Raw genomic sequence first — 25,274 nt, 5'->3', positions numbered from 1 at the left:
TTTGTTTCGTTTTTGTTATAAAGCATGTTCTAAGGCAGGCTTTCAAAACAACATGTTCTGCTTTCATAGAATAGTCATGTGAGTCTCCTAAGATCAGTATTCTGGGAAGGTGGGGGAGGATGGTGACCCCTTCATTTGTTTATTTGCTTTCAGAATGTCATGGGTAATGCAGTTCACATGTGTCTGGTTAAGTGGATTTATGAATTAAATTATTTGGTTTTACAAAACTAGCCCTGAAAAATAGAAATAGATAGTCCTTTACATAAATTGGATAGCCATATGAAAAATAATGAACACACTTACAAAAAATAACTGAAAGGACCAGAGATACAAATATAAGAGATAAAACCATAAACAATGTAAAAAATACAGAAAATATCCCTGTGGCTTTGAGTTAGGCAATTTATTTATTTTTTATTTTTTAGATAGGACATAAAAAGCATAAACCATAAAATTAAAATTTGACAAATTGAACTTCATCAAAATTTAAATCTCTTTCTTCTTAAAAGCCACAAGTAAGAGAATAAAAGATAAGTCACAGACTGGTATCTGATACAAGTATTTCATCCACAATATATAAACCCTAACAACCCAATTTTAAGTCATATAATACACTAGTCTATAAGGAAATGCAAACTAAAACTACAGTGAGATACCGCTACACATCTACTAGAATGACTGAAATGAGAAGACAGGCAATGCTGAGTGCTGGTGAGGGTTGGAAGCAAAAGGAATTCTTCTACATTGCTCTTATGAATGCAGAATGGTGTGGCCACCATGGAAAACAGCTTAGTTATATAACCCCCAAACCAATCCTGTTCCTAAGTATTTGCCCAAGATAAATAACTACATATGTTCTCTCTGACTTGCACTTGAATGTCCATGACAGTTTTATTTATTAGTAATAGTCAAAAATAGAAATAGTATATAATCCTAGCAGTGGAATTGCTGGATCAATAGGCAGGTCCATTTCTAGTTCTTTTAGAAAGTTCCATACTGTTTTCCACAGTGATTGTACCAGTCTGCAATCCCACCAACAATGGATTAGGGTCCCCTCTTCTCCACAACCTCTCCAACACTTGCTGTTTGTTGCTTTGTTTATGATGGCCATTCTGACTGGTGTACAGTGGTATCTCATTGTGGTTTTAATTTGCATCTCTCTGATAGCTAATGATATTGAGCATCTTTTCATGTGTCCCTGGATCTTCTGTATGTCCTCCTTGGAGAAATGTCTGTTCAAGTCCTTTGCCCACTTTTTAATTGGGTTGCTTGTCTTCTTAGAGTGGAGTCATGTAAATTCTTTGTGTATTTTGGAGATTAAACCCTTGTCTGAGGCAATTCCACTGCTGGGATTATATCCTAAGAACCCTAAAACGCCAATCCAAAAGAACACATGTAGCCCAATATTCATAGCAGCACAATTTACAATAGCCAAGAGCTGGAAGCCACCTAGGTGCCTATCAGTAAATGAATGGATCAAAAAATTATGGTACATATACACAATGGAATTCTATGCAGCAGAAAGAAAGAAGGAGCTCCTACCCTTTGCAACAGCTTGGATGGAACTGGAAAGCATTATGCTGAGTGAAATAAGCCAGGTGTTGAAAGACAAATACCATATGATCTCACCTTTAACAGGAAGCTAAACAGTGAAACAAGCAAGCAAAATAAAAACAAAGACACTGAGATAGAGAACAGGGGGATAGTGACCAGAGGGGAGAGGGGAGGGAATTTCAGGGGAAAAAGGGGAAGGATTTATAGGAACTAGTGTAAAGGACACATGGTCAACAACTAAGGGGGGTGGAAATGGGAGGGAGGTGGGGAGCACTGGGGGGGTGGGCTGGGATGGGAGTAAAAAACAGAAAACTGTACTTGAACAATAATTAAATAAATTTTAAAAAAGAAATAGTGTGTATGTGCACCAATTCGTGAATGTGATGCCTCTATACAATGAAACACAGCTCGGCAATAAAATAAATGACTGATACATGCACAAGTAGAATGCATCTCCAAAGAATTTAAGCTATGTGAAAGAAGGAAGATAAAAAACCATATCATGGTATTTATGTGATCCTCTAGAAAAGCATGGAGATCAGTGTTTGCAAGGGTGGTAAGGGAGGGGCTCTCTACCAAGGGTAGAAGTAGATACTATGGGGTGATGGAATATTTTATAGCATGATTATTGTGGATGGTCGCATGAATGTACCCATTTCAAAATTCATAAAATGATATACTTAAGATTGGTGATCTTTATTTTATATAAGTTATATCTCAATAAAATTTTTAATGTATTTTGAGAGTTTGATTTTATTAAAATACCTGTTGAAGTTGAAAAATTTTTAATTGATAATATATTTTTTAAGATTTTTAAAAAGATTTTATTTATTTATTTTTAGAAAAAGAGGAAGGAAAGGAGAAAGAGAGGAAAACAAACATCAATGTGTGGTTGCCTCTCACATTCCCCCTACTGAAAACCTGGCCTACAACCCAGGCATGTGCCCCAACTGGGAATTGAACTGGGGTTCAGTTGAACTGGGAATTGAACCCCGACCCCGTGGTTTGCAAGCCAGCACTCAATCCACTGAGCCACACAAGCCAGGGTGATGTATTTATTTCCCATTGCTCTGTTACAAATCATCACAATAGCAGGTGAAAACAATAACAAAAGGTGCTGGTAGGCCTTTGGGTTCTCTGTTCAGAGTCTTCCAGGCAGAAATTCAAGTGCCTGCCCTTTGGAGGCTCTGGGGGAAGATCTACCTCTAGACTCATTCAAGTTGTTAGCAGTATTAATTCCTTCATGGTTGTAGGACTAAGGTTTTCATTTCTCTGTTATGTAGCCCCTCCATGTTTAGCTAGCAATTCCTGTGCATTGAATCTCTTGTCTTCCCCTTCTACTTGCCCCTTCAGCCTTTAAGGGTTCCTGTGATTACACTGAACCTACCTGGATAATCCAGGATAATCTCCTTGTTTCAAAGTCAACAACTGTTATTAGTAACCTTAATGACATCTTCAATGCCCTTTCTGCCATCTAAGGTGATATATAAAAAGTCCCAGAGATTGTGATGTGAATCTTCTTGGGGACCTTCATGTTGGCCCCACTGACAGTCCACCTTGACGATTAATGATAACAGCTAACACGAATTGAGCACAGCCTACTGTGTGCCTGACAGTGAGCTAACTGCTTCACAGTTTATCTTCCCAGCTGCTGTACAAGGTAAGTACTACTTCTCTGGTCATTGTTCAATATGAAAAATGAGCATGGGAAGTTTTGTAAGTTGCTGATATCACTTGGCTAGTTAATAATGGGGCAGATATTATACTCATATGTATCTGGTTGCAAAGCACTAAACCGATGGTAGTGGTACTTTTGTCACTATGTTGTTCTTGTTAGCTGATTTTAATCAAAAGTGACTATGGTCTCTCACCAGTTTCTCATTCAGAATTGCTTAAATTCTTCTCTGACAATATGTTGCACAGTTTGTATTTACCTGCTTTTTCAATTATTTACTCAACATCTGTCTTTTCACTAAGTGACAAATGCCCTAAGGGTAATCGCATATGTCTAGTCAATATTCTATGACTATGCCCAAGCCGATGCTTGCTTCTTTGTGAACATTCAACATGTAGCTGTTGACTGACTGAATGAATGAATGACCAAGCGAATAGCAAGTATACACCCCTGTTCTGTTACCTTCTCCAAAGGCTGATCATTACTCTCTGCCTTTAAAATAATAGGGGATTACAATGAGAGTATGATGCAAACTGAAAGAATGCACTTATGTCCCAGGTCTGTTGCCCCACAGATTGATTGTGACATTCTATCAGTGCACCTTTGGAAAGGATTGTTGGAACATGCCACTCTCTGTTCTCACTTCTGCAGAGAGCCGATTCTTTTATAAAAATTCAGGTGGTATTTTATCTCATCCTCATATTTGAATAAGGGAACACATTGAGCCCTCCCCCACTCTAGATTTTAGGAAGCATCATCTGGACTAAGGTGTCCCGAGGACTGAGTTCTTTTATGGTACAGCAGAGCTCAAGTATAGTCCTCCCAGACTAGCATATACGCCACTTACCATGTGACCTTGTACCAGGGTGGGCAGAGCCCAGCAGGAAGGAACAGGGCATAATTCATGAGTACTGATGCGATTCACTTGGCACATAGTGAGCACCCAAAATAGTGGTTGAATAAACGAATTACTGCAACCAGTGTGCCACATGGAAACCGATCCCAAGACTTTCCTGGGATTTGTGATCTTAAAAGTCTTCCTCCCTAGTCCTGGCTGGTGTAGCTCAGTGGATTGAGCGCGGGCCTGCGAACCAGACAATCGCGGTTCGATTCCCAGTCAGGGCACATGCCTGGGTTGCAGACCAGTTCTCTGCAGGCCAGTTCCCAGCAGGGGATGCACAAAAGGCAACCATACATTGATGTTTCTCTCCCTCTCTCCTTCCCTTCCCCTCTAAAGATAAATAAAATATTAAAAAAAAAGTCTTCCTCCCTGAAACAGAATAAAGGCATATCCGCAAATATAAATATAACAATGTTACCTTTCTACAGTTTTGAGTTGAAACTGTCTTTCTTGATTTGCCTGTGTATCTGGTACTTCAAAGAAACTGCCTTTTTGAAACTTCCTATATGTAACCCCATGTAAATGATTACATGTGAGCAGCAAGAATTTTCTTTAAACATTATTACATTTCTCAAGAGCTAGGCGAAGTATACTTGGAGTGGCTTGTTTGACAATATTAATTTTAATGAAAGGTCAGAGAACATATCACCAGGGTTTTCTCTGTCAGTCAACCCCAAGCAGCTAGAACAGGGCAGCACCTGCTCCAGGTACAGATGGTTTGGGGGCAGCATTTGGTATATTCTCCACCAACGCGGGAGACATCTGAAAGAAAACTGTCCCAAATGTCCTTCTATAGTATACTACAAATCTAGAGGGGGAATCACAGGGAATTTGAATGACTATTTGAAGGATAATGTAGCCACTTTGAATTTGCAGATGAAATCTTGACTTTTCTTAGATAATTTGAAATATCTAGCAGATATGAAAAGCCATCGTGACACATTAGGTTGATATGAGATTGCAGGTTTTTGTAGGTCAAACATGGTCAGCTGCTGACATTTTCATAAGGTTCAACCTAATGAAGAGGTCATGAACAGGTCATGAGGATAGATGACCCTCATGACCTCTTTGAGGGTCATATCGACTTTAGCTTTGTTTTCAAGAATCACAAAGCCAGAAGTACTCAAAAATAAGTTTAAGTTTTTCATTTTAAACATTGTTTTAGTAAAATTAGGTGTAAATTAAAGTAATTGAAAATCTTCAAATGTCAACAAGATAAAAGAAACAGCTTATTTCACATCCCTATCTAGAAGCACCTGTGTATATAAGAGAAATAGCACCTTTTAGTTTGCCCCTCCACTCTGAATGGCTCCGAGTCCTCAGTGAACCTCGTGGTCTAAGATGACTGCTGGAGCTCCAGCCATTAAATAGGAGCTGGATAAGGAAGAGGCTTACCCGCCAGGCAGCGGCCATGTCCTGGAGAACATGGTGAGAATGGTGCTATGAGGCTTGGGTACATCTTGGAGGCATCAGGAAAGCATTTCAATACTAAGTAGAAGGAAGTCATGATTGGCTTTGTGTTTTAGCTAAATCACTTTGGCAATCTTTTGGATGGCTTAAAGAAAAATCAGGCGGAAGATAGTGGGCTAATGCAGAAACTAGGCAAGGGCAAAAGGCTGGATAAAACAGGAGGTGAAGCAGTGGAGGTAGAGAGCATGACTACACTTTCTGATAAGGTAGAAGAGAAGAAAAGATTGAGCTAATGCAATACTGAAAAGGAGATACAGGGTCAAGAGAATTTTAGCTTCTTTCTGGGTTGAGTGAGTAGGCTTCAGAAAATAGGTAGACTTTTCTGTGGAATATCTGTAGAAAAAGCAGTATCTTTGGGGGAGAAACAGGTTTCAGAGGAGAAAAGTGTAAAGAAGCTTTGTGCAAATATGGATCAGATAAAGTAAATGTTCACTACTGAAGAGGAATTTGTTGGGAACACTTGAAAGGAGTAAGAGAGATCTAGGCTAAGAAAGTTTCATAATCGATTAAGACTATTGGAGAAAGGCAAGTTTGGGAGCGTTCTTTTCTCTGAGTCGTCAAGAATGTGGAGGAACAGTGTGGTTAGGAGGACCTGGTCTCAAGTACTCAAACTGCTACATGACCTTTTCTGGTCAGCACTGCCTCAGAGGTCTAGGCAGTGCCAGGCATGGTCTAAGAGGATACACCTGGGATAGCTCTGGGTAGGAAGTGTGTGACAGCTTCAGAAGGCCATGAATGGTGCCAGATGCTACCAGGAGCTCCATTAGAAAGGGCTAGGTATCTACTGTCCCTGTGATCATTATGCAGATAGGGTAGTTTCTGTGACCCACCTCCGAGTGCCCATGATCCAGCACTCACTGATGCTCCGGCCCGCGGAGCAATCAACTGGGGCTCGACCACCTACCTAGAACAAATGAGTTGGGGGGACAAGAGGCGCGAAGAATGGCAGCAAGACAAAAGATTCTGATCAAGCTGCAAACTTTATTTTTCCGAACTGGGTATATATATAGGGGGGGAGGGAGAGGAAGGAGATTAGGTTGCTTGCTATTGGCTAGCTTGAGACAAAGAAGGGCCCGCTTATTGATTACTTGGGTGCAACTGGTACACGTGGACACCTCATGTGCCTGTAGCCGATTGGCTTGGGGAGCGCATGCACACCTCATGTACCTGTAGCCGATTGGCTTTGTGGAGCGCACAGGTTCCTGTAATCAATGCAATGTTTTTAGCTAGAAGCCAGGTGTAAGGTTCCCAACACACTGAGAAGGAGGCCACAGAATCACAAAGAATTTCTTGGTTGGCAACTTGAGGCTTATTCAACCCACTGACATCATTGCCATTACATTAGTTACTTATCACATACCACATCTTAATTTACAACTTCATAAATGACATGTAAGATATAAGAATCCTATCCTTAGTAAACCTTAGGCATTTACCTTATTAGTTCCTTGATTATGGTTTAAAAAGTCTTATAAAGAAATGTCTTAATGCCAGTGCATATTGTGGGTATATTTTGGGAAAATCTCTTCTTTAGTACCCAGCTCCTTTTAAAGACCCTGCTATGTATTCAGGGGGCTCCCCACGACAAGGTGCTTAGGGGAAACTCAGGGAGCAGCCTGCTCAGGTGATTTTTCCCACCGGTCTCCCTTAGTAAGTGGACCATGTTGTCAAACTTTAGCGGTGTAGAAAGATAGGCAATAGATACAGGGATACAAATATACATAAATATAGGAAGAAGGAGAATGTGAGCAAGAGTGAGAGTGAGAGAGACGGAGATCCTATACTTGACCGTCTAGTGGAGAGGAGAGATTAGAAAAAGTTATCACTCACTATGGTGGCAAGCACTAGAGCCAAAATGGTGCTGAGGCAGAGAAAGACAATGGTATATGGAGGAATTGACTTTGTACGGGAAGTCAAAAACTCTTTGAAGAGTTTCCTTTGGGGATGGGAAAAGAACATGCAGAAGATCCAGGAGTGAGACGGAAGTACTAAGCATGGATTGTCATTTCAGCTAGCGGCTAAAGGAGAACGTTGATAAGAGAGAGCAGTGGAGTTTCAACCACACAAATAATTGACTACAATCACCTCAAAATTTCTCATCAGTATCTCTACAAAAATAAAATTGGTAAAATTAAATTTAAATTACATATATAACTAACCTTTATATTTTCCTTTTATTAATGTAATTTCATAATAGGTTTGTAATATACTTGGATATCAATTCTATGATGTCATTTCCCAAATAGCTTCCAAATGCCTTCATCATAAAAAGTCCACATTAAATAAAACACTCACCAATTCAAGATCCAAACTATTTATCATGGCAAAATTCTAATTAATTGTGAGTCAAAGAGAAGATTGTTTTGCATATAAAATTAAAGGAAACATTTATAGCATTAATAGTCACTTTCATGTACTTTTTATTTACATAAGTATCCATCTCAAAGTTGTTTGAATTTTGGAAAGTTCTGTGATCATTTCATGCATGCACAGGAAAATTTGTATACAGTACAAATTAAATGGCTTTTTAAAATTATTCCATTGTTGATTGATTTGATATGAGGTAACTGTTCTGGCTTAATTGCCTTACTCTAAAAAAGCCCTTAGGGGAAAGCGATCCTATGTCTACTCAACAAAAGCAACTAGGAACTACAAATAGAATTTTCTATTTGCCTTGAGATGTGATTAACGGATTCTATCAGGTCTACAGCTTGTTTCTAAAGTCTGAAACTACTGTCTATAATAGCGTCCACAATAAAAATAAAAATAAAAATAAAAAACCTCACAAAAGTGTAAGGAATGGTCTAAAGTTTACCAATATGTTGAGAAAACATGCCCTTAATAAATACCTTGTTTTCCCTGAGTAGGATTTTCAAGATGTTATAGAAAGTTTAATTATGTAGGCCACTCTTTTGGAGAAGTAAGTTTTATATAACAGTGCATTTGGAAATTTTCTGCAAAAACAATAGCATAAAAGAAAGAATTTGGGAAAGAGGAGGAATGGTAAAAGGGGACCTCTCAAAGATTTTTAGCAAGTTAAGTAATTTTTGCCTAGTAAAATAGATTAGACTCTTTAATTTCAACCTTCCGTGGTATTTCCTTTACTTCATTTTTTTCTACATTTAGGGACCATGGTTGACCGGTCCTAGACCTGAAGCCGGTGAATTAAGAACTGATTAGTTCATCCAGAGATGCTCCCCGACAAGCTCCCAGCATATCTGCAGAGATGCCTGGACAGGCCCATCAATGTGATTCCCCACCAGTAGGGCCCTGCTCCCCAAGATGTGCCAGCAGAGGGTCCCTTCAGAAAACCCAGTAGAAAGTTCTTACAAGACCTACCAGTGTAACAGAACACAGCCAAGAGGGGGGGCCCCAGAAAAGGATTTGGGATGTGGTCCAGAGTTCAGGGTGTCCAGGAAATATTAAGATGTCCTCATCCAGCCCCGCCCCCCCGGGGGGTGGGGAAGGAACAAATGGAGCAGGGCCATTGAGAGCTATTTTGCATAGCAACAGTTTTGCAACTAACCTCTGGAATGGTCATTTAACATATCTATAACCCTTAACTGGTTTCATAGATAAGTTAAGTAGCTGTGGCCAAGTTTTGAGCCAGGGAGAAGGGAGTGGTCTCTACCCAGGATGTAACTAAGGGGCAGGTCCTCTGAGTTACAGCACCTGCGTGAAAGCTTGGACTTGATTGGCTCCATACCATGGGGCCATATCTGCCCAGACTAATTATGGCAGCCCAGTCAAGCTGGGAAGGTATGAGAGTCCTGGTAGGTGTAACTGATTGTAGGAGTAGTCGAAAATGGGGCTGCAAAGGAAGATGGGTGCAAAGATTTAAACCCAGACGTGGCAGCCATTGGGGAGAGATCCACGAGGTCTCAGCTGAGTTAAGACCTCCCTCTTGCCGAGGTGAAGAGGAGAGAGAGCCACGCGGTTTGGAGCAGAGTGAGGACCCCTGAAGTCATGTAGGGGAGAACCATGCAGTTTTGGCGAGAGGGCACACCCCTGCAGCTAGGTGAAAGAGAGCCACATGTTTTGGCAGAGTGCGGACCACCCCCCACCTTTCCCAGGTGAAAGGGAAAACCACGCAGCTTTGCCAGAATGGAGATTTCTGCAGCCAGATGAAGAAGAAAGAACCAAATGCTTTTGGTGGAGTGCAGACCCCTGCAGCTTTGGTAGAAGAGGCCCATGCGGCTTTGGGGTGCTCCCTTTGGCCACATGGCCTGGAAAGCAGGAGAGACTTTGACTGGAACTGGGTACAAAGAACTCTTGCCAGTGGACCGTGAGAGGGTACCATAGTACTTTGGATTAACTAGAGAGAGAGATCCTGCCTGCATGGTGACACAGCTGATGGTGCCAGTGGCCTGAAAAACAGACATGTGCTCTTTTCCTGATTTACGGTACCCGGAGTTGGGACAGTGGGAGAAGCGGGAGCTGTGTGGGTGTAGGTGTATACCCTAAAGGACTTTGATATTTTAGTGGAGGCATTAGGCCTGAATAGCATTAAATAAACATTTCGTTTCCTTTTCACAAATCTCTAGCATTGAGAGATGTCTTTCCAATTGGTGGTGGACAGAAGAGCCCAGTAGATATTAGTATTCTGTCCTTGGGAGGGGCCCCTGTTTTGTAGCAGTTTTTGGCATCCCTAGGTGGGCCGAATATTGGCCCCGCCTCGGGCCTCTTGTTCTGTATCACCAGCACAGATATGGGGGACCCACGGTTACTCACAAGTACTCTTTTGGCACCATGTCTTTTGAAATGAGTACTGCAACAACCTCTGTGAATTAAATATTTGCTATAATTCTGTAATCTAAGAAAAGCCACTAGTGTCTCACAGGTGAGTATAATTAGAATATGTCCAGTCTTTCCCATTTGTATTCTACAATCTCATTAGAAATGCCATAGGTGCTAAACAAGAGGACATATAGGAATACTATTTAAATAGAAAACTGTTGGAAACTCATAATCACTATCATTTTACATTGGTTAACTCTTCTCAGGATAATTCAGTCCCTGCCTTCACCAAGCATCCTTGACTCTGGTTTCAAACAGATCCCAGTTCTTTAGTCAACAAACAAATGAAATGAGGGGGAAAAAATTAGAGTCCTCAACACTGGAAGTATTTTATTTTGGATTTTTACTCATGGTTGGCATAATTTTTTTCTGTTTTCAGCCTAAAAATGACAATATTATATAAAATAATTTCTACTCAAGGGTATTTTGGCCTCTGAAATTAAACAAGTAGATACATTAGAGAATACTGCAGGTTTCCTACTCCTGGCTGAGCTAACCCATTTTGTTGTCGTCATTCAAAGAGGGTGTTCCATCTGTGGTTTAGAACAGCAGAAACTCCTTCCACATAACAGCTGTAAGAACTATTTTTTTTTGTTGGCAGTCACAGGATCAGTTTATCAATAAGTAAAGGATCAATTTTACTTACAGGGATATTTTCCAGAAAAGCAAGTTTGGGCTGAATCACACAGCAAAGTGGCAGTTGTCAGCCTGTTCATCAGGCAGGCTGACTCTTTTAACTACCTTAGAAATTGACAGTGGCTTTCCCCAGATTCTACTGACAGTCCCAATCCCACCTCCAAGAATGAATGGGTGGTGAGCAGGAGAGAAAAAAAAAATCTATTCCAAGTTCTCACCCTTCTGTATCCCATAAAACACACCTGATGATTCACAGTGCAGTCCACTGAAGGGGCTGTGAACCCAAAAGACAGTAACAACTAAACAATTAATATCCCGACGTTAACCAATACACAGTCCCAAAGTGCCTGGCCAGGAACCTCCAAGTGAGACTCAGCCCCCAGAACCCTGGAGCAAACGGGCGGGGCCCTGCTGTTGCCAAGGTCACCGTGTGTGTTAGGGCGGCCCACGCACTCCGAGCACGCGCCCGGGAACCAATCGGCGGCCGGCCAAGGCGTTGTCATGGCCACTTTGTGTGTTAGGGCGAGCGCACGCCGGGGCGATGGAGACTCGGCCGCTTTGCCCAGGCCCAGGGCTTGTGAGCGTCTGGGCAGCCGCGCGCTGCTGGACACCAGCCGCTGCCAGCTTTCCTGAGCGCGCGGCATGAACCGCAAGAAGTTGCAGAAGTTGACGGACACCTTAACTAAAAACTGCAAACATTGTAAGTAAGAATGAAGTTCCAGACTAGTAGAAGCTCCTGGTTCAAGTTTCGTACCCTACCCAGTGCTAAATCCTCCGCTTAACCTGATTCCCACCTCCAGCCTCAGGGCTGGTGGAGGCCCCTCTTTTCCCATCGCTAAAGAGAAGTGTGGAAGAGAATATCCAGGTATTAGCTTTGGGGGGCAGACATCCAGGCCTATCAATGATCATAAGGATCAGTATCCAGGTGTCCAGGCATCCACTACTGCTCTCTCACAAATACACGTACTTGCTTCTCAAACGCTCTTTCTAATTTACCTTTAGTTATAGAAACGTGATTTATATAGTCATGAGATACATGTGGTTTTAGCCTCAGACGTACGCATAATATATATATACTAAAAACAACATGGACTCAAGAAAAGTAGTATGACCAACACACACCTGCATTCTAGCTTTCTAGAGCAAATAAACTGGCAGTGTCCAAGTCCTGGAAACTTACCAAGAGATCCAAAGGGTAGATGGTAATCAGTGATCCTTAGGAAAGAATCTCGTATCAGAGCAAGGAGGAAAGTGGAACCAAAGAGCTCACCAAAGCCAAACACATTATTATGTGTTCATACATAATACATTAGTATGTATTATATGTTCCCTCCCATACTTCCACTTTCCAGTTGCTGGTGGGGTTGCCACATAAAGAAGACTTTGCAGGTGACAAGATGAGTAGTTATTAAAGATGCTTGCTCCACACACATTCTCAAAGGTGGTTCCAAAATTTCATAAGCAAGAGTAGAATTGTATTCAAACTGAAAACAGAACTATACCTAGGCCAGGAAGCTAAGAATGTGGTTTAGGTGAAAAAGATATTGTCAAATGAGCAAGCTTATAAATTTGGGCTGATTGCAAAACTACTGGCCACTTGAGGAAGTGGAAGAGGTCATAATCTCTACTTTAAGACCAACCCCAGTGGGAAAAAAAGGAGGAATAAATATGGTTTAATGTAGTTTTAGAGATTATGGGATCCTAGTGCCTTTTAATTGTATTTAGCATCTCATGCAATGAGTGGTAAGAAAGGCTCTCTTAGTAGAGTGGTGTAAATAAAAATTGGAGTGTGCGTGTAAGCATCTTAAACTTAGAAAAAAGCCATTCTATAAGGCATTGTTCTGATTATTATAATCTGATGAGAGTTTTATTCTGTTGTTGTTTTTCTTAAAATACTTCCATTTCTTGGAGAAGACTGGCCTTCTAAAAACATCTAGTAAACATTTTGAATAAAAAATAACTTCAATAGACAATACTGAATTTAATTCACTCCATGTTCAGTAAGTTTGCAAAATATTGCAGACATTCTGTGAACAATCAGAAGATGAGTGTATTAAAAGATAAGGAAAACAGGGCAGGAGAAAGCCTTTTGCTTTGTGTACTTACATAAAAATTTTAAAGTGAGCCTTAAAAACCTAGCTAACATAATGCAAATAGTTACAAGTCATGGACTTATAATAATTTTAAATTTCTTCAAATAAAGGGCCTTTCCCCTAAAGTCCTATTTTCTTTTAGTTATCACATGATAATCCCACTAGGATGAAATGAATCAATTTTGTGGAATCAGAAAAGAGGGAAGTATTTTAAGTGATCATCTAATTAATCCACCATTCTACAGATAAGGATCTGAAGAACAAACTAGCCAACCCCCCAGAAAAGGAAAACCATCCGAGAATTATTTAATATTGTATTCTAGAAGTTAAGAAACATTTTAGCAAGAAACATTTTCTTTTGCCTAATCTTGGATTATTTGGGTAATAAATTAACCTGTTTTTTTTTGAGAGGGGGAGAGAGAGAGAAGGAAGGGCAGGGAGAGAGAAGAGAAGAGAAATGTCTGTGTGAGGAAGAAACATTGATCTTTTGCCTATTTTATGTGCCCTGGCTGGGAATTGAACCCACAATCTTTCAGTATACAGAACAATGCTCCAACCAACTGAGCCTCACCAATTGCTCAAAATATTAAGCTAATATTCTTTAAATTTTTATTTCAGTTGAAATGGAAAAGATAAAACATGACATGCTAGCAAAGGGGATTTTGAATAGTCATTCTTTATGCCAACTTTTCTTCCCCTACCAACTAACAACCTTTTTACTTTTACAGCTTTTTAAATTGTGGTTAAAATTTACTGTTTTAAGCATGTTAAGTGCACAGCTCTGTGGCATTAAGTTCATTGAAATTGTTGTGCAACTGTTACCACTTTTCTTCTCCAGAACTTTTACACATTTTCCAACTGAAACTCTATACCCATTATATCCACAGGATAACTACCCATTTTCCCTTTCTCCAAAGCTCTGGCAACAACCATTCTACTTTCTGTCTTCATGAACTTTACCACTCTAGGTACATCATAAAAGTGAAATCATACACTATTTGTCTTTTGGTTTTTTTGCTTCGCTTATTTCACTCACCATAATGTTTTCGAGGTTTATCCATGTTGTTGCATTGTCAAAATTTCCTCCCTTTTTAAAACTGAGTAACATTCCCTCATATGCATATACTACCTTTCAATTGCTTCCACTTCTGGCTACTGTGAATAATAGTACTAGCGAACAGTGGTGCTCAAGTGTCTGGGTCCCTGTATTCAAGTCTTTTGAATATTCACCCAGAAGTGGAAACACTGAATTGTATAGTATTTCTGTGTTTTCTACAGCAACTAGCAGCTCTTTTGAAAATTATAATCATTATATTCTCATCTACTATTTAATTTACTTACTAATTCATTTGTTTTTTTGAAGTTTTGGATATTTTTCTTACATCCTGGTACCCAAACCAGAATTACACTCACCTGTCATGACCTGTAGGACTAGAAGTGATTTCTTAATTTCTGTGTTGTTTTCTTTTACATGCACACAGTTTTTCCTTATTTTTAAATCTGTAATCCATATTCCACCAATAATTCATATTTAAACTCACTTCTGTGTTCTCCGTGCTATCCAATAATCCTTCCACTTGCTTATCTCAAGTGGGGATTGTAACACAAATAATTAGCTCAGTGTTAAACACCACCCTTTATACAATTGTGTGTGTAGACAAATATAAAGATGTGTGTCTATTTTTTCAATAAAAATTGCCTTCATCCAACCTGGCCAGGTGGCTCAGTTGTTAGAGAGTTGTCCTGTACCCCAAAAGGTTGCAGGTTCCACTCCCTAGGACACATACCTAGCTTTGGGATTTGATCCCTGGTCAGCATATGGGAGGCAACTGATCGATGTTTCTCTTTCACATCACTCCCTCCTTTCCTCTCTATTATAAATAAACTTATTCTCAGGTGAGGATTAAAAATAAAATTGCCTTCACCCAAACTACCATTGAAGAGTTGCATGTTAATTTTCATAGCATCTGCAACAAGAACCACAAGAGTGCTGATATATGCTTACATACTTTTTATTGGAAAATAGGTGACTTTCATTTACAAAATCTGGCTCATGAATTTATGAAGGCTAATATGAGGTAAAAATTGTTGCCCAGTTTTCAGGAGCCTGCCATCCATTTCTAGGAAAGTGTTAAGTTACAAATCTCACAAAGGAGTATGATCAAAATCCTGAGGGAAGTGTTACCATTCCTGAACATTACCATGCTTATCGAACCATATCTCTACTGCCTTGTAAAGTTTGGAGTCTGACCCCACAATCATTATTCAGGGAACTTGGATATGTTAACTTTTTCTTTCCTGAGTTTGACTGGGCTAGCATCTGTGTAATATGGGAGGGAAGGCTTTTTCTCTTGATTTGGGGGAGAGTCATCTGTAGTAGCCATCCTTTATTAACCCAGGAGTCATGAATCTCAAACCAGAATTGTCTCCTCTTGACGACTACATACTTGATGGCTTGCTAGTTTTTGTCTATAAATTCATTAATGTAAAATTTAAGTTAGAAAGTAAAAATTAAAATACATTTTGTCATATCTTAATTTTATTCTCTCACAGTTAATAAATTTGAAGTGAAATGTCTTATAAATCTTTTTTATAAATTGATGGGAGATGTAACAAAGCGGCAAGGTGCGGTCACTGGACTGGATCGCAATGCCTTTCGAAATATCTTGCACGTGACATTTGGAATGACAGATGACATGATTATGGACAGAGGTAAGAAGACATGAAGATTAACCATAACTGAAAAAAAAAGTTTAGAATTTGGACAGGCTGTTGGTTAAAAGCTTAATGTTCTGTATTTCTAGTTTCACAGGAATGTAAAATTTAAATTTTTATATTCAAGAACATATCATAGGGGCAGAAATAGTATCACTCTATTTTGTATATTTAATAAGAGGACAAAGTGAGCTTGAAAAATTAGGTTTCCCTTCCTTTTTATTAGAAAACCTAAAATATATCTGTTTTTACTTAGTAAATGCAATAATAAATAATAGTTTTAAAATGACATTTAAGATTGCATTGGAAGTATTAAGAAATAGTCCAGGCTATTGTGTAATAGCATTACATTTGTTGAGAAACAAAAGTATAAAATTATATATTTTATGTTAACATATTAATATGTGTGTACATTAATAATTAGTTATTAATATATGTAGATATTCTGGATTTACTTTATTCCCACAAAGTATGAGGGGGAAATGTGAATGTTTAATTTTTTAAACATTTTACTTACTTATTTTTAGGTACTAAAGAAGGGAAAGGAAAGACAAAAAGAGGAAGAAAAACACTGAATAGTTGCCTACTGCATGCCCCAAATGGGTACCTGGCCAGCAACCCAGGCATATGCCCTGACCTGAAACTGAACCAGTGACCTTTTGGTTCACAGGTCAGTGCTCAATCTGCTGAGCCACACCATCCAGGGCAAAATATGAACATTTAAATAAAAAACTTTTCCAATTTCATAATGTCTTAATTTCTTCCTTTGTCAAATGAGAATGTTGGACCATATGAAGTTTTGTTTAAATTTTAAAAGTGAGTGGTACCGATGTAGTACATTGCTGAGATTAAAGATGCAGCACACATATTATATTGTATTTTTCTTTCTTTTTAGTATTTCGAGGTTTTGATAAAGACAACGATGGTAGTATAAACGTATCAGAGTGGGTTTATGGATTATCACTGTTTCTTCGAGGAACTTTGGAAGAAAAAATGAAATGTAAGATTTTGGGTTATTCTGCTTGTTTGTACATTATGATTCACATATCTAAGGAATTTAAATTGATGTCCTCCAACCCATCCAGTGAAGTAGGTTGTCTGTTAGTTGCTCGGTTTGAATTTCCATTAGCTTCTTTTATGGTACAAATTCAAGTCAATGATAAAGGTTGGAAAAATTAAAAGGGAAATCAAGAGATTTTTGAAGAATAATTCATGCCAAGAAAGACTACATAGGCATATTATACATGTGCTAATCATGTACATATACATTTACATATCAATGTACTAGGATTTTACATATTAACTACTTGAATTGTAACCATAAAAGTAGAAAATATCGATTCTAGTATTCTAATAATTAGTTTATTCTTAATTTTGATAAACTTTGTTTAAGAATAATATTTCAATCAGTTTTCCAAGAGTTTCAAAATGAAAATGTTGAAGTTACTGTTTCTTGTCGTGCTTTTCCATAGCTGAGTGTAACAAAAACGTTTTCTAAGGATTGTTGCATATATTCAGCAAGTGTGCATTAAGTATTTGTCATGGAAATTAGATTCTGTTAAGGGCTTCAGGACTGATAAGAACATCAACAATATAGATGTTGGCCTTGAAAACTTGATCAGAGCAAGTAGTACCTTAGTGGTGATACCAAATTCATAATTGGCTATTTTTTTAAAGATTGCTTTGAAGTGTTTGACTTGAATGGTGATGGATTCATTTCAAAGGAGGAAATGTTCCATATGTTGAAAAACAGCCTTCTCAAACAGCCATCTGAAGAAGACCCTGATGAAGGAATTAAAGATTTGGTTGAAATAACACTTAAGAAAATGGTCAGTATGAATAAATTAGAGTTTTATATTAAAATTTTCAGGCTAGATGTGGGATAAAACATAATTCAATTTATAGTAACTATCAGTTTCCTGCTTGGTGAAATCAAACACTTGGATTATGTTCTTTTACTATAATATTAAAAGCTCTATTCAATTTCAGTATTTAGTCTCTTATTTTCTAACACTTTTTTAAAAATTAACACTTGTCCATGAAAAGGCAGCTGTATTTGTGATAAGTATTTTACATGTTGACTAACCTATGGCTGGTCACCCCCAGGATCATGACCATGATGGGAAATTGTCCTTCTCAGACTATGAACAAGCTGTGAGAGAAGAGACTCTTCTGCTGGAAGCTTTTGGACCATGCTTACCTGATCCAAAGGTGAATAAATATTATTTCCACTGAACAGTGACCAAAAATATAATGAGGATCAGCAGCCTAAGACTTCTTGGTTTGGTGAATGATGCATGAGATGAATCACCCTCCCCACAGAGAATAGCTGCTAAATAGAGAAAGCCCACTGAAGAACCTGATGGTTCATCTTATAGTACTATGGTAGCCCAATGCTGTGTTTTTCATTTATTAATTCATTCATTTATATAAGAAATAATTATTGAAGATTAATGGGGGCCAGAAGCACAGAAGAAAGGCTCAATGACAGTGCTCAAGGGCTAATATTTTTCTGGGAAAAACAGACATTATTTTTGTTGAAAATTACTGTTGAAAATAATTATTCAACAGTATGACAAATATTATAATAATAGTCAATGACTTTTATAGGGTTTTATTTATCCTAGGCACTGTCATAAGCACTATGCCCTACATTGCCGCATTTAACTCCCCCAACAGCCCTATAAAGTATTATGATTATTATCATTTTACAGATAAGGAAACTGAGGCTTGCAAAGTTTAGGCAACTTGTTCAAGTTCATGCAACAGTTATGGAGTACCTGGGTTCTGGAGTCCATAGAGATATGCATAGAATATTGTGGTAGCCATAAACTGGATGTTTCAAATGATTGGTAAATGGCTGGTGGAAAAGGGAAGACTAGGTTGTAAGGACAAATAGCTAAGTCAAAATGGGGAAGAATAATGTCCCATCTGCAAAAGAAGAAAATAGAAAAGAAAAGGAGAAGGGAGGGCGGGGGAGAAAGAGGAAGGAAAGGAAGGAGAAAGGGAGAAAGGAAGGAAAGAAAGTAAAGGAATTACCTTAATTCCACACCTACCTACCTTTATGTCCTGTCCAATGGCTTTCTTTTTAACAGTCAGGCATCTTGAGGGAATTGTTCACATGTGCAATCTATACCTGTCCACCGTAATTCTTCCTGTCCACTCCTGAATCTGCTCTTGCTGAGATCACCACACCCTCTTTGTTAATAAATCCCAATCATTCAGCTCTTGGATTCTTGTCTCACTGTACCACATTACTTCCCCACCTTCAGCTTTTGGGACAGCTTCTCCTGCTCTGGGAAGCCCCTCTGCTACCTGCCATAACCAGGCTGTGACCTAATAAGTCCTCCTGGCCTCCCATAATCTACAGTGTATTTACTTGATTGAAACCTTCAGTGCAGTGAATTAAGCTCACCAGTTTATGGACAGCCTCTGCTACTAGTCTGGAGGCTCCTAGAGTGCTGAGTCATGTAGTCTTGCTGATCTTTGTCACCCCATATCAAGTATTGTGCTTGGAACATAGCCTGTACTGTCACTATCAGTGATTGAAAAAAATGCATGAGCATCCCAAGTTCTTGATCCCATTCTTGCTGTTACCTTGTTTCTCTTCAAAGAGGACATACAGAATATTTTGTTTTGTTCTGCTTTCTTGGAAGTCTGTACTAATTTTGAGCATTTCATTTTACAGAGCCAGATGGAATTTGAAGCCCATGTATTCAAAGAGCCAAATGAATTCAATGACATATGAATACCACAATGTTTGTGTTGCCTCAAGTGAGTAAAATAGGAAGTGTATATGTTTTCTGCTTAGCTCAGAAAGATGATGTTGAACTGTGTGTTTGGGGTGAGGAATGGTGTTAACATACATATGTTCTTCAACTTCGGTCTAAAACCAGGTAAGATGGATGGAAGATAAGAAGTTTCTTATTAGATGTTGGGTTTGATAAAACAATTTAACATTGCTGGAGGTATTTTATACCTAGACATCTGCTGAAGCACATAACTATTGTAAAATGTTTGTATTAGTGAAATGAATAGCAAGATTATGTAATCATGAATTATTAAGACAGATACTCATGCTAGAAAAATACTGGGTATAATAAATTTAAGAATCACTAAAATTACTGAATGTTTTTGGAGCCGTAAATAATTAAGATGGCATCAAATGATATTGGCATTTAGCATTAAAATACCTTTCTGCTAGGCACTGACAAAGATTTAGAGAAATGAGAGAAACATGTAACCTATTTTAATATGATCTCTATTGTTTGAGGCTTTGCCATAACAACCTGACTAGATTGTTAGTGTCTGAGGGCAGGGGTCTTATCACACCCGTCTTTGTATCTGTCTCAGCATTTATTACAGTCCTCTGCACAGAGTGGGCTCTCAATAAATACTGTGGATTGAAAAGTACAAAGTACAACAAGAAAAATCCAAACTCTTGTCCAGCAGCAAAAGAGGAAAGTGCTGTTTCTTGAGTTTAATGAATGGCGCATGGGTACAGCTTTCAGCTTCTCTCTGGAGTCATCCTGGTTGCTCCCCACCCCTGCCATGGCACTCAGCTGGGAAGCCTGTTCGGGGATCTGTTTTTCTCCTTCACCTCCACTCTTTGTCCCCATAGAAAAGTGTACCTCAGTGGTATCCCCCACTGCCTGGGATCTCCCTTGTGTACCCCCTTAAAAAGGGACCTGACTTGCCCTCTGCCCCTCACTATCACACAGGTGCCTGTAGGCATTGGATGGAAGCATGAGAAAGATGAAGCCTAGTTATGTTCTATGAGTTATTAGCTCTTTCAGTAAACACATGCAAACAACTGATATCTCTCTGTCAATATATAAACATTTAGAAGCTGCTTGGATATTAAAGATCTTTTACTACATATACATTATTAGCATTAAACAAAAGAGTACATTGGATAAAAGTTGGACAGTTACAAATAAATATAATAAGCAGTTACAAAATAAAGATATTTTACTGTCCCAGTATGTTTTTTAAACTTAGATTGTTATATACTCGGACTCTGACACAATTCTTCTATCTTGAGTATGTGTAAGTAATGCAATAGGCAATGTTTTTAATTTCTTAATAGTAATTTTCTGATTACAAAGTAATAGAGATTCCTGCAAAATACTTTAGAAGTTTAGGAAGTAAATACAATTATATATTAATATTCTGGTATAGATCCTTTCAGGTTCTCTTAAGGCATTTGTAAGTATATCTATATCTTTTTCGGTGATCACATTGAAAATGCTCTTGTCAAAGCTGCTTGTTTTATGTGTCACTCTCTCACAAACATTTCTCAGGTCACTAGATACCGCTCTATAGCCTCACTTGCCGTGGATGCCTGCTGTCCCATCACTGCAGACCCGTTAAATCACTCCCCACCACTGGCATGTTGGTTGTTCGCACATTTTTGTTATTATAAATAATTTCCAAAGCGAACTGTCCTTACAGATAAGTCTTTTCACGTGAATCATTGGTTATGTCCTTGGAGTGAGTTTGTAAATGTAGGAATGTTGGGTTGGAGGCCAGTATAATTGTGAGATTTCTAGCACATGTTACCAGATTACCCTCCAGGAAGTCCTGCTGCATGAGAGTGCCAGTTCTTCTCCATATGGTGTACATTCCTTTAACTTTGCTAATGGCATGGGCCAAAATTGACCAAGATTTTAATTTATCATTTAAAGAACTAATCTTGTACATCTGTATCTAAACTTCTTATTCTAGTTTGATTAAAAATCGAGTTCATGTGAATAACCCTGTGCTACTACATGATATTATTTCAAGCTAAAAATACTTTTAAAAATTTCTAAATAATTTTAGTGACACTTATGATGATATCAGTCCCTGACTGTAAGAACTCATGAGCTCTGTTCATGAGCTGTCCTGTATATTATAGAACATACCACCCCGGCTATTCCTCATCATAATTTGCCCAAATTATTTCCTTCTGCTAGTATATCTAGATTTCTGGATTCTTTTAATTTGACTACTGTAGCAACTCATAAATGATGTGAACACTGAAAATTCACTCAACTTAGTAGCAGGGTCATCTGACTACAGATTATCTTTGAGGAAGAGCTTTCTTTCCTCACTCTGAGCTCGGTGGCCCCTAGCCTCCTGCTGCCAGGCTTGCCCTGACCCCTTTTCCTTGTGAGTACAGCCAACAGCCAACGTTCTCAGCCCCGTGTTTGCCTGCCCGTGGAGAAGCTGGGTTAGGACTATGGATGAACAAATGTAATTTGGAGAAGTTAGTATAGTTGCCCTCTCACTGACTTCTCAAAGCTTTGGCTTCCCTCTCTCCTCTCATGCTCTGGTAGGACCAGCAGAAAGCAGGTCAGGCTCCTGTGGGAGCGGGGAGCACCACCCTGCAAGCAGCATGGAGGTATTCTGTTTGGGAAACAATCAACTTCTTTTTTTTTAACTCCAGGATTTAAAAACTGCCACTGCAAACTGGCAGTCCTGCATTCTTAACCTGCACATATCTTTGGATACAAGATTGCACTTGTAAGAAGCCAAGCCAGCAATTGCTGGCGTTATAAAATCATCCAAAACATTCACTAAGTTCCTACTTTGTGCTAAGCCTTGAGACTTAACGTATTCCAGGTCAGCTGCCCTTCCCTCACCTTGTTTGTGTTGTACAATGAGGATTCTATGCCATGTGATAGTGCTGTCATCACTGATCACTGTTCAGAGTCACTGTGACAGCCTTTCTCCCACCCTTATTCTCCCCTGCCCCCCAAAAGTTACATTATCTTTAATTAAAGAATATGTTAAAGGAAATTGAAATAGAATATAGTGTGAAACTAGAAAGACAGTTGTCATATCTGGAAAAGGTTTCTCTGAGCTGCTCCTCAGATTGTCCCTTTTCCCCCGCCACATTTTATCTGACTGCATCCATTTCCTCATAGAATCATCCCCTAATTCCCCTGTAGCATCCAGAGCTGATGACTAATTCCCACCAACTATGGCAAAGAAAGGCTGGGATTTGCATTTGACATGAAGAGACTACAAAAGATACATACCAAAATAAAACTTTAACCCATACGTATGTTAATTACAATTTATCATATTGTAAGGGTTGGCGATAGTCAGAAGAAGTAGAAATACTGTATTTGTTTTCTTTACTATTGCAGCTACCTTTTCTGTTAGAGTAAAGGAGATGATTTCTTGAAGTGCTTTCAGTCTCAGTTGCCACTGAAGGAGGAGCCTCCTGAATACAGCCAAGCAAATCAAAGCCTCCTTCTCATGAGATGTATCTGAAGGAGACTTGCCCAGTTTCACATGGGGAGCAAAAAAAGGAATCAAGTCTAACAGTGAAACATTCTGAGTGAAGTAAAGCATGCTTCTGTGTTTGAAATGTCTTTATCAGAGGGTCGTTACCTTATGCAGCAGTTAACTGCTTCCAGTTCCATCACTGGCAATTTGTGGCTTTCTGTGTACCTCACACCTTCTACCTAATCTGTCAAGAATATATTTCTCCTCCTAAGACACACATCATTTTGTTTATTTCACCTCCTTCTGCCCATTAGCCCACACTGCCCCTATTTTATGGCCCAACCAGCCTTACAGAGAGTGCCCTGGGTAAGAAGTTTGTCAACTTAAAGGGCATTTGAATAAATACGGTGAAACACAGGCTGTCTTCCCCTTAACCTGAGTTGCTCCTTCCTGTCTCCTGTCTGCATCTCCAAAGTCTTTGTGTGAACTGAGGGTACACACGGCTTAGAGCCAGGCAACAGCGAGCCTGAAGATGGAGAATGGCATGCAGGTTGGCAGAGGGAGTCACAAGTTCTCTCTGCCAGTGGCTTCTAGAACTACAGTCGCTACTTCCTGGTAGAAGCCATTAGCCTCACAGCACAGGGCAGTCCAGGAGATTAATTAAAACCATTTGGTCAGGTCCTCCTTAATGAATCCTGCTGACATACAGCAGAGTCATAAAGTAGAATAAAACAATCCCCATAATCTCTATAATACATCATACAAAAATCCAATGAACACTTTTATTCCAAGCATTATGCTAAATACCACATTCATCGTCTCACTCATTTCTTACAACTATTGTAAGAGGGAAATGTAAACAGTTTCATCTGTTACTTAATAGTTTCATCCTACAGATTGAGAGAATTGGAGTTTAGGGAAATGGAGAAAATGTCTCAATGTCCCACACTGGTAAATAGCAAAGCCAAGATTCAGAACTCATCTAGTTCTAATGTTGAGACCCTTTTTCTAAAGAAACATTTATTCTTCTTGCCACAGATAACCCCCTGAGGCTTGGAGTAATTGAGAACTCCAGGATCCTGAAGAATCTTCAAATTGCCCCTTTAAGACTGCCTGGTGGTGCTATGTAATACCTATGTTTGTGAGTGAGGCCATTGACGACTCTGTCCAGGACTCTCTTTTCATCTGAAACACCTTGGGATTTTGGAATTTTCTTTCCTTAGCTGAAGTTTCCAGTTTGGAAGTAAAGCGTCCATGTTTGGTACCAATGTCAATCTTAACCTCAGGTTGGAACCTGTCCTTGCCAAGAGGGAATAGTAAGTAATGAGGCTTCAGACTCTATGACTCCAAGGTCAGCATGGGGGCAAAAGTGAGACCTGTGTCAGTGAACCACAGAAGCTGAGATCACTGCTGGTTTATGAAGAGAATAGCAGAAGTCCTTCTGGAGGGAGGGAAAAGAGCTGAATTCCTCAAATGGACAAGGACAAAGAATGATTTGGGTTTTTTTTTTTTTTTTTTGAGCCATCTTGGGTGGTATCAGAGAAAGACTTCTATCTGGACAAGAAAAAGATGCCCATGAGGAGAAACCATGTTATCAAGCAGCAAATACAAGAAATGATTATAGAGCGCTTATTAGGTGGCAGTACTTAGCCCAAGGATATACCACTAGGAGACTTGTACCTTGGATTTGCAGCACAGGCCCCCAAGCTGCCCATAGCTCTCACCTGGCCTGCTTCTGACTGTCATGAGCTCTCACCTTGCCTTGCACAGACCACATGCACTTTGAAAGCCTAACGTAAATAAAAACAATTTCGAGATCATAGTATTTATCACCCAAACTGGGGTAATATTGAGAGAGAAAGGAGATGCTAATAATTACATCAGGACAGCATAATTTGGGGTTGTCCCAGACAAAGCAGAATGTATGGTCACCCTATTTATAGTCTATAAAATACTCCAAAAACTGCACTTCATATAAAATGGAAATAATACCTACTCTCTACTTTTATTTCACAGGGTTTTTGTAAAAATTTAATGAGATAATGTCTATGATACCATTTTGTAAACTATGATACAATACACAAATTAACATAGATATGCATTAGACAGGGGAAGATGTGCCCTGTATTAGTGGATGCTTATGTTCTCAATAGGAGCTCATATGTAATTATTAAATAAGAGCACCTAAAACCTGGAAATAAAAATTCCTGGCTTC

The 25,274-nt window shown here is 39.1% G+C and overlaps 1 protein-coding gene across 1 annotated transcript; it reads left to right on the top strand.

Moving 5' to 3' along the window:
- The first annotated feature begins 11,610 nt into the window (after positions 1 to 11,610).
- Positions 11,611 to 25,021, top strand: CLXN (calaxin). The gene is made up of 7 exons (XM_037163825.2): positions 11,611 to 11,733; positions 15,680 to 15,838; positions 16,737 to 16,841; positions 17,519 to 17,670; positions 17,948 to 18,052; positions 19,530 to 19,615; positions 24,098 to 25,021. Exons 1-6 carry the CDS (start codon positions 11,676 to 11,678, stop codon positions 19,587 to 19,589), a joined length of 639 nt encoding a protein of 212 aa, XP_037019720.2. The 5' UTR covers positions 11,611 to 11,675; the 3' UTR covers positions 19,590 to 19,615; positions 24,098 to 25,021.
- The last annotated feature ends 253 nt before the right edge of the window (positions 25,022 to 25,274 follow it).

Source organism: Artibeus jamaicensis, unplaced genomic scaffold (genome assembly GCF_021234435.1).
Source record: "Artibeus jamaicensis isolate MK-2021 breed Jamaican fruit bat unplaced genomic scaffold, CSHL_Jam_final scaffold_916, whole genome shotgun sequence".
Classification (NCBI taxonomy): Eukaryota; Metazoa; Chordata; class Mammalia; order Chiroptera; family Phyllostomidae; genus Artibeus; species Artibeus jamaicensis.
Note: the sequence above shows the minus strand (reverse complement) of the source record. Positions and strands in the feature narration are given on the sequence as shown.